At 45.8% G+C, this 10,697-nt stretch overlaps 1 protein-coding gene across 1 annotated transcript in view; it reads left to right on the forward strand.

Annotated features, from left to right (window-relative positions):
• Nucleotides 1-8,165, forward strand: part of sema6bb (sema domain, transmembrane domain (TM), and cytoplasmic domain, (semaphorin) 6Bb) — a 171,025-nt gene extending 162,860 nt beyond the window's left edge. The window contains exon 17 of the mRNA XM_056276002.1: nt 6,756-8,165. Coding sequence (XP_056131977.1) covers nt 6,756-7,663 — 908 coding nt within the window. The 3' untranslated portion in view covers nt 7,664-8,165. The remainder of the gene's footprint in view (nt 1-6,755) is intronic.
• Nucleotides 8,166-10,697: the final 2,532 nt, after the last annotated feature.

Raw genomic sequence — 10,697 nt, forward strand, 5'->3', positions numbered from 1 at the left:
ACATATTGACCGAAAACTGGGTGGAACTTTCTGGCACAGCACCAAACTGGTTTGAATCCTACTTGAAGAACAGGGACTACTTTGTGTCTATAGGTAATTACAAATCTGTGCATACAAAAATGAGCTGTCCCCAAGGTAGTGTTTCCCAACACAGTCCTCAAGGAACCCCTATCCTGCAGATTTTCTTTGCAACCCTGAATAGGTACCTGTTTGTAGTTATTCAACCAATCAGCAATGAATTATGTCAGATGTTGCACACCTTGCATAATTGAGTGCTGTGAGATGATTTGTTGAGTAAGTACAAGCAGGGCTACCTATGCAGGGTTACAATGAAAGTCTGCAGGATAGGGTTTCCTTGAGGACTGGGTTGGGAAACGCTGCCCCAAGGCTCCATTCTGGAGCCGCTTCTGTTTAACATCTATATGCTCCCACTAGTCCAGATTGTGGAAAACAACAAAATATGTTACCATAACTATGCAGACGATGTGCAGATTTATATAACCATATCACCATGGGACTATAATGTCATGCAAGCACTGAGTAAGTGCACTGAACAAATCAATGATTGGATGTCTCAGAATTTTCTTCAGTTAAACAAAGATAAAACTGAAGTAATTGTCTTTGGAGCCAAAGAAGAATGGCTAAAAGTCAGCACTCAGCTACAATCAGTAATCTTAAAAACCACGAACCAAGCCAGAAATCTTGGTGTAGTCATGGACTCAGACCTGAATTTAGACAGCCATATTAAGACAATTATAAAGTCTGCTTACTATCACCTGAAGAATATATCAAGAATTAAAGGAGTTATGTCTCAGCAGGATTTGGAAAAACTTGTCCATGCATTTATCTTCAGTCGATTCGACTTCTGTAAGTGTCTTTGCAGGTCTTTCTAAAAATTCGATCAGACAGCCGTAGCTGATTCAGAATGCTGCTGCTCAAGTCCTTACTAAGACCAAAAAGTGGATCGCATCATGTGAGTCTTGAGGTCACTACACTGACTCCCTGTCTGTCAAAGAATTGATTTTAAAACTCTACTCTTGGTTTATAAATAAATGAATTATTTAGGGCCAAAATACATTTCAGATCTACTGCTACACTATGAGCCATCCAGATCACTCAGATCACCTGGGACAGGTCTGCTTTCTGTCCCCAGAGTCAAAACTAAACATGGAGATGCAGCTTTCAGTTTTTATGCACCACACCAAACTCTGGGAAAACTGCATGTCTGCTGCAACTCTGTTCTTTCAACTCTCAGTTCTTTGGGCACCATGGTGGCCCAGTGGTTAGCACTGTTGCCTCACATCAAGAAGGTACTGGGTTCAAACCCCGGGGTTTCCCCCACCATCAAAATGAAATATGCATGTTAGGGTTTATACTCTATGCTCCTAGCTACACAGATCACAGCTAGGATGGGTTAATTTGCAGTAACAGAATTTCCCCAAGGGGATTAATAAAGGAAAATTAAATTCTTTTAAATCTAGGCTGAAGACTTTCCTCTTTGCCACTGCCTTTTATTAAATAAAACTTGAGGCTTTTGATTTTCATCTTACACTGCACTTTAATTTTTACTCTTTTTATTTGTTTTACATGTCTTTATTGCCGTATGTTGCTTCTCTTAATGCCTTTTATGTTTTCTGTAAAGCACTGAATTGCCTTGATGCTAAAATATGCTATATAAATAAATTTGCCTTGCCTTGCTTGTAGTATATTTTCGCGACACCTAATTGTTAAATAAAATATTTGGTACTACTTGCTACTTCAAGACTTCAGGAGAGGGGCGGCCTTGAGCGACTCAGCGACTGTCAATTGCTGAGCGCTCATGTTCACTGTGTACGTTCAGTGAACCAGTCACTGAACATGCACCTGCACCAACCACTCCTTGAGACAGTCTCAGTCTCAGCCACCCGTTCTTTAATATTGCAGGTTTCACCACGCATTGTAAACTACGAAAGGTGGCGAGATTTTAAAAATAAATCAGGGACTGTCAAACATAACCTAGCTCATTTTAAATTTATTCAAAATCTAATGAGTACAGATGCAGCAATTTTGCTTATGCACTCTATGATACTAGTCAATCCCTGCACGTTCACATGCAACTGAGCTCAACTGACTGAGAAATGAACGGGTCATTTCAGGGAGTGATTCGGTTCGTTCACCCAAAAGATTTGAATCGTTCGCGAACGACGCAATACTAGTCCTGGGATTTAGCTAGTGCTAACCAGAAGAATGGAGTCAACAAATGAGGTTGAAAAGAAGATCAAAGCAGGTTATTACAACACAAAAGCATGACAATTTCTCAGTTGTTATTGATAAAGATGGAAACCAACTGGACTTTGTTAGCCACGACAAATGTGCAAAAGTATTGATCTACAAAGGGCACAAATCGGGCACCTCTAGGTTGAGGCAACATACCGGCTCCATTCCCCCAGTCAAAGTAAGCTCTCCTTCAAAGTTAAAGCACTTCTGCCTGCACATGTTAAACAAGATTCTACTGAGAAATGTGTTGCTGTAGAGACATTCGGCCGGCCGTATGACTTGTTGACATAGTTCCATGGGCGTAGATTTGGGGATGGACGGTAGGGACATGTCCCTACCAATGTCAAGGGACTACTGAGTTGTCCCTACCAATATTTTTAGCAACCTCAAACAACTTTTTGTCGTTTTAACTCCACAGCCACTCTCATCCGTCAATGTTAGGTCTATGCAGAGTTGCAGCTTCGCAGGTTTCCCGTTTGAATAGCGACGGAAGTAGCTTCTGCACAGTGTACAGCAGGGAATCAGAAGAGGTAGGTTTTTGTCATAGTTTAAAAGATTCATGTTAAACAATTCTATCAGAATCTGTTATCGAGATCTAATGTTAGTAAATTAATTTGAAGCTCAGAGCTCAGGTCTAGATTGTTAGCTAACTTGTATTCGTTGCTCGAACATGTCGTCATTTTAACATTATCAACTAAAATTTTATTTCTGGTAACGTTACAGAAAATTGCTCTCAAAAAAGAGAAAAATTTATATTTTACTGTATAGATACAAGATTTTACCATAGAAAGAAACGCTGTTTTGCCATATAATTAGCAGTATTTTCATGATAATTATACAGCAAAACGGCATATTTGTCCATGGTAAAAACTTGTATTTATATGGAATCAAATTCCAACCTTAACCATAAAATCAGCGGCACTAAAATCCTTTTACCGTAATAACAGAAAAAGTTCTACCGTATTTTTTACAGAACATTTCTGGCAACCACAGCTGCCGGTTATTTTGCTATAAAAATAAGCTGTTGTTTTTTACAGTGATAGTGTCTGTAACCTGCAAATGGCATTTCTCGTGAAACATCTGCTGCCCCCAGTAACACTCTTACCACGGGGAAGATCACGAACATAATTGCGACTGACACGCAGTCCAAACTGAATATTGGCCTGAAAATATGAAAATAAACACCGCGTGATCAGCACGTATGTGTGGGCTGTTTCAACAATGATGTTAACGGTGTGTTTAGCTCTTGCCAAAGAGCAAGGAACTCTTGATGAACCAACGTCAAGTTCAATATAAACATCGGATACCATGAGTCTTTAAAGGATGCGGAGGGACTGAAGCGATGTCTCCCCTGGTTAGCCAGGATACCACAAGCTGGTTTGTGTGATGCAGATGTTTGAGAGAAAGCGTGCGAGCAGGGTGAACTTTGAATTTCTGGTTTCGGTCTGTGCTTGGATTAATTGCGAGTTACACAAGGCAGCAATGATTTTGATTTTTTTTTTCACACCCAGGAGAATAAAATTATCATAACCTTCTCACATAAAGCTTTTTACGAACTCAAATAAACATCTCCAAGAGTAAAACCTAGGCCACATAATAAAACTTGCTTGTAGCGGTGTGTCAAATGAATAATTCATTTTTTGGCCGAAATGTCAGATGGAAGCTTATTAACTCCAAGGTCACAATTTACAAGCAAGAAGGAATAGATGGGGGAAGGGGAGAAGGAAAGAAGTACTAGGGGGGACAGGAGCACATTGGCCGTGGTGCGTGGTGCCCAGCAAAAAGACAAAAATAAGATAATTTAAAAAAAACAGGAACATTTTGGAGGTGCTGATGAATTGCCATATCCACCTACTGTGTAGAATCGGTCTGACACTGAACCGAGTTGAACTGAACACATGATTAATGGACTCTAATTTGGGATCGTGTCTAAATATCGCTGAGCTTATTGGATTGGTTAATAAAGAAGTAATTAGTGTTGAAAAGGACTTTGATTGATCAACAAGTCCGGTTGATTAATACAAGGTCTCCGTCAATGAGGAATGTGAAGGACCTGTTGAGGGTGCGAGATCTCACTGATAAACTCTTAAGGATCGCTTGTTTTGTATCTACTGTGCATGCTTAGAGATGGATGAGGGGTCAGATGAGTGTTTAGATAAGTACGTCTCCCCACCGCTGAAGGACTGAATATTCTTAGTCTCAGGTTATCTCCATCCATCCATTATCCAAGCCGCATATCTGAATTCGGGTCGCGGCGATGCTGGAGCTTATCCCAGCAGTCATTGGGAGACACCCTGGACAAGCCACCAAGCATCACAGGGCCGACACATTCACACCTAGGGACAATTTAGTACAGCCGATTCAGCTGACTTGCATGTCTTTGGATTGTCGGAGGAAACCCACGCAGACACGGGACGACCCCCAAGGTTGAACAACACCGGGGTTCGAACCCAGGACCTTCTTGCTGTGAGGAGACCGCGCTAACCACTAACTATCTACTAACCAACCACTCCCAGGTTATCTAATATTCAAAATAAATGTCTTAATATCGGATGGGAGTTCAGATGTCTGTTCAATGTGCATGTCCTGTGAGTATTTGTGTTGTTGTCCTAATCTGTCTGTTTGCTAAATGCCAAATGTTGAACGTGGACAAAAATGGAAAGTCCGTTAGCTATCATTTGCCTCTCACTGTCTCTTTACACTACCACTATATACCAGGGACATTGGCTATGTGTCAACATCGTGTCAAAAATAAAAAATATAACTTTGCATTTATCGTACTTGGGGGATAAAATTAATTAAGTACAGCCCCGGACCTGGACAGCACAATCATCTGTCACGGGGTTTTAGATACCATCCCCCAACCCAACATCAATGCGGAGGCTAATAGTTTATTATACCAAGCCGCAAAAGCACATGAATAAACCGCCGAGCTATTTCATACTATGGTTCCTGCAACACAGTCGGCCCCATTTATCCCCATTAGATATAAATTTGTCAGACAATGGAAGCATGTTTGCTTAAGAGCTGCCTGCTCTCCTCGTGTTTGTTTTTGCTTCCATTCTTTCTCACACTCCTGTGGGTGAGTGAGTAAGTGGCTCCCAGTGTCTATTAATGACATCCATTTATTTTCTGTGTGAAGGAATTTATTCCTCTGTCCTCCTGCAGACAGTCCTCCCTCTCTGCTGCTGTTGGTGCTGTAATTTAAGGAACATTTACTGTGTTTGTCTAAGGCCCCAATTGTTGGAGTTTGCTTTAGGCAACTCTTCTCTTTTCTGTCTGTCTCTCTGTCTCTGTCTCTCTCTCTCTCCGCCTTTCTTTCATAGCTCTCTCTCTCTCTCTCGATATGTTCCCCTTCCTTTCATAGCTCTTGCTCTCTCTCGCTGTCTTGATATGTCCCCCTTCCTTTCATCTCTCTCTCTGTCTCTCAATGTACCCCTTTCTTTCATAGCTCTCTCTCTCCCCCTCTCCATATGTCCCCCTTCCTTTCATAGCTCACTCTCTCTCTTGATGTCCCCCTTCCTTTCATAGTGCTGTCTCTCGATATGTCCCCCTTTCTTTCATAGCTCTCTCTCCCCCTCTATCGCTCTTGCTCTCTCGATATGTCCCCCTTCCTTTCATAGCTCTGTCTCTGTCTCTCCCCCTCTCTCACTCTCGCTCTCTCTCGATATGTCCCCCTTCCTTTCATAGCTCTGTCTCTCTCTCGATATGTCCCCCTTCCTTTCATACCCCCCCTTCCTTTCATCTCCGTTTTTTCCGATCCGTTCTCCTGGCATAATTTCATTGTTTTCATTGATGCTGGTCCCCGGAGCTGGCAGAACAAAGAACAACTTTTCTACTGGCATTTTCCTAATTGATCCGTGACAGCGCATGCTGTGGTCTGACTGTATTTATATCTTAAATAATTCATGAACTCCTTTTTTTTTTTCAAGAGAGCTCGCTTTATAATGTTTATTTTCCAATGCAGAGCCCCCATCTGAAAACATTACACTTCAAGCTTATCTGAGCAAAGTCTTCAGTGTATAGATATGTGTAATTTTTTTTGCCCCCTTAAGATAGGTATCCTGCAAGAATGAGTATTTGTAAGTTTTACATGAATGTGCAGTAAATCATTGCTCTTTATTAGCGCCAGACTTTTCTGTAAATCTAATGCTGTGGAACACGTCAGGGTTGAGAGCAATTCTCAGTTAGAAAGACGGTTATTATAGCTATTAAAATTACTATCCACTTAAGGTAATGAACTGAATTAGCCATTGTACAAACAGTGGTGCTACCTTGGCTGGAGAGCATATTGCCCTTCCCGCTGACGGGAGAAAGAAAACATGCCATTTTGCCTGGCTTTTTGATTTAGAAAGGAAGTATGCAGATTTATTTTCTCTGACAGCCTTGCTTTTTTGTTTTTGTCCTTTGGTTTGTGTGTTTGCTTTCTCTCCCTCTATCTCCCTCACTCTATCTTTATCTCCCTCTCTGTGTGTGGATGTGTGTGTGTATGTATCTAGGTCTGCTTCAGGAGAGTTTCATAGAGGAGCCTGATGGCTTGGTGTCGGTCAACCTGCTGGTTGTCTCCGCTGTATCTGCCTTCGCCACGGGGGCCGTCCTCTCTGGCCTCACTGTCTGCTGGATCATGAGTCACCGCCACCGCCGCTCACGGGGCTCTGGAGCTAATGGCGCCCGTCGCAAAGGTGACAAAGAGCAGAGCATGCTGGGGCATGGCCGCAGTGGATCGGTAATGAGCGTGACGAGAACCAGCGGTGGCGAGAGCCGGCGCTCACAGGCTGACAACCCCTTTGTCACACCCAACGGCTGGCCCAAAGGAGAGATGGACCCGGGCTTACTGCCCACCCCGGAGCAGACACCACTACAGCAAAAAAGGCCCATGCGTCTCCCAGACTCCGAGTGGGACCAGAGCCAGACCTTCCTGACTGCTGTGGGGACTACCTGCCCCAACAGCTCTGTCATCTACCTGAGCTCCAAGTTCCTGCAGGGTGGAGGAATGGGCAGGCTAGATGACCCAGGAGAGGTGATGCTCCCTCCACATACAGAGCGCCAGCGGTATTTGGTGCTGGCCACCCAGAGAGGGGAGCACGGGGGCAGCCGCCCCACTGGTACCCTGAGGAATTCAGCAGGTGAATACAACTACCCGGCCACGCCACAGGATTCCCCTGACCGACGGAGGGTGGTCTCAGCACCCACCCCTCACATGGACTATGGGGAGCATCGTTGGAGCCACGAGGGGCTCAGCTACAACAACAGCAACGGAGCACCGTACCCTTCCCAGCGCCAGGGCCTCATCAGGCCCAATGTGCACGGGCCCAACGTGCATGGGCACCGGGGACTGGGAGAGCTGGCCGACTTCAGCCAGCTTTTGGGGAAGAACATGGGCGAGCGCACCTCTAGCGGCCAGTGAGGAGCGCCACAATACCCAGTGCTCTCTGAAGACCCATTCCCTACAACTGGAATAAATCAGCCCCTTAGACTCACTGTCCCTGTCCAACCACACCCTGTCTGTCCTCTCTCACTATCATTCAATGTTTCGACATGATTCAGCTGACTGAAGAGAGGCTGACTGCTGAAAGCCAGTGGATTTAGAGAGAAAAAAGAGACATAAACAGAGAGTTTTTTGGGGGGGGAGGAGAAAATTCACCTTGTGGCTCCTTTCCTCTGCTCTGCAAGTGGCACGCACCACAAAGTTTGGACGTCGAAACCGCAGGACAATAGAGACGAGAGAGGGGGGCAAAGGAAGGGATACATTTTACGTGGAAAGGACGGCACGGAGAATTCGCTCACTGACAGTTTGAAGCTTCGGCCGTGAAATGTGCAAGGTCTCCCTCCACTATCTCGTTCTCAACACAAATCTTCTTTGGGTGTGATAACTGTTTCTGCTTTTGCTTTTTTTTGTGTGTGTGCGCGCCAGCAACATCCAGCAGACAACTACATGTGCTTTACCTTGGATTTCAGATGAGCTCATAAGTTAGGCTAACGCAGCTCCACCTGTGCCAGAGGGCGGTGACTCTCACGGAATCATGCTGCGTGTGTGTGCGTGCGTGCGTGCGTGCGGTCTATGTACATGTGTGCGGGTATACGAGATATGTGTACATGTGCAGCCACAGCAACCCCAGCGTCCCGTCTAACTGTGAATGATAATCACGTCATACATTTTCCATGAGAGGAAGTCTGCTGCGATGCCGACATTTCTCCCCTCCCGTGGTATAATCGGTCACGGACAGATGAAATGCCTTTTGTTAAGTTTCTCCGTAAAGTGCTGGGTTTCCCATCGAAGGTGTGGACGAGGGACCAGTGGCTGCTAAAGGGGTTATGACCCTCATCCTAACATGAGTGACTACCCGGTGCCTCGGCAGCAGTCCTGGACAAAGCCATGAGAAGGTGAAAGAGAGCAATAAAAAGGAAGAATAGGAGCGGGATGAAGACAAGAGAAGACTGAACGAGGATGACACTTGTTATTGTTATTTATACCCCAGTTATTTTTTACTATATCTCTTTTTTTCCTTGTGCAAGCAAGCAAGAGCAAGAACAGGAGTCAGAAAGAGCAGGGATCAGGGACCAGAACAATATCTCCCCTCTCCGTTCCCTGTCTTTCTCTCTCTCTCCTTCCCAGAATGCCTGGATCTTTGTGACCTGACCTAGGGCCTCCCCTGGCACGCCAGTCCATTTGATGGAGGGAATGTGAGCTGTTGGCTGTCTGGCAGGCAGCGAGACCCGGCCACTGGGGAGCTCCATTCAGCCTCTCCTCCCTGACACTGAGCCTCTTTGTACCACGGGAGCAGGAGGAGACTTCAGCAATAAATAGCCGTTAAGAGTCAGGGACCGAGCGCGGCGCCCGCAGCGCCCCAGCACGGTAGTCCTGCAGAATATCAATGAGGAGGAAAGCAGCTAACGCCCGCTATAAAATATACGCCGGCCCGGCCCGGTCTTCTCTTATACCCGGCCCGCTTCCACAACACTGGAGATATATACCGTAGTGGTCAGCCAGGACGAGGAGGAGCCGAGGGCCGAAGCTGGGACCGGGTCCAGGGCTGGGGGACTGCTAACCGGCACAATGGTCATCCCTAGTGGCTACGTTCCAGTCTGTCCCTCTGTGTTTTTCGCAACAAAAGGGGCACTTGCTAAACAAAACAGACAGGCATGGGTGGATTTGGGTGTGGAATTACCCTTTCAATCCCTCTCTTTTCTTCTGATGTGTTCTTCTTTATCTTTTTCTGTGTGCTCTTATCCTTTCTTGATGGAAATGTGGCTCCAGAGGCTGTTTCTGTTTATTTGGGTCATATTAGGGTGGTGTTGATGTATGTGTGTGTGTGTGTGTGTGTGTGTGTGTGTGTGTGTTTTATCAGTGCGCAAGTGTCTGTGTGACTATGAATATGTTGCTCAGATTGCATGAAACAGTTTTCGTCCCTTTTTACTCACTTCCTGACTTGCAGCCCTCTCATCCTTTTTCCATTCGGTCATTAACGGTGTTATTTCTGTGACAGCCCATCGCTCAGTGTTCACAAATCGTTATCAACTGTGTTCTGACCCCGGGGAGCAGCGTGCATGGCAGCGCATACATCTGCATTATTACGCTGCATGTGTGTGTGGAAACCAAAGAGGTGAGGGTTCGGAAGCGGGGACGGGCTCGGCTGGAGGCGGTGGATGACATCACTACAGTCATGGAAAAAAAGAGTCCATTGCAAGCTGTGTGCAAATTTGTAGCAGACGCTAAAACACTGAGGCTGGTGCTGGTGTGTTTGGGTGGCCACAGCGTTGTGTTACTACATTACCAAGTCATCACTTCAATACAGCGCATTCTTTGCACATTCCCCTGCAAATCCACCAGCCAGACAGCCCTGAAAGGCGTCATTAGCAGTGAGACTACAGAGTCCTGAACCAGCCTTGCCCACCGTCTTCTGTCACTGTCTGTGTGTGTGTGTGTGTGTGTCTGTGTCTGTGTGTGTGTCTCTCTCTCTCCGTGTCTGTGTGTGTCTTTGTGTGTGTGTGTGTCTCTCTCTGTCTGTGTGTGTGTGCACGCGTGTAGTGTGTGTGTGCGCGCGCGTGCCTGTGTAGTCTGTCTTTCTCTTTCTCTCTGTCTGTGTGTGTGCACGCACACGTGCATGTGTGTGTGTAGTCTGTGTGTGTGTGTCTCTCTCTCTCTCTCTGTCTGTGTGTGTGTGTGCACGCGTGTAGTGTGTGTTTGCACGTGTGTAGTGTGTGTGTGTGTGCCTGTGTAGTCTGTCTGTCTCTTTCTCTCTGTCTGTGTGTGTGCACGCACACGTGCATGTGTGTGTGTAGTCTGTGTGTTTGTGTAGTGTATGTGTAGTGTGTGTACGTGCGTGCCTGTGTGTATGTGTTTAGTGTGTGTGTAGTGTATGTGTGCCTGCCTGCCTGCCTGTGTGTGTGTGTAGTGTGTGAATGAGGCCTGTCTGTGTCTGTGTGTGCGCAGCCAGCCG

This window comes from Lampris incognitus, chromosome 3 (assembly GCF_029633865.1).
Source record: "Lampris incognitus isolate fLamInc1 chromosome 3, fLamInc1.hap2, whole genome shotgun sequence".
NCBI lineage: Eukaryota > Metazoa > Chordata > Actinopteri > Lampriformes > Lampridae > Lampris > Lampris incognitus.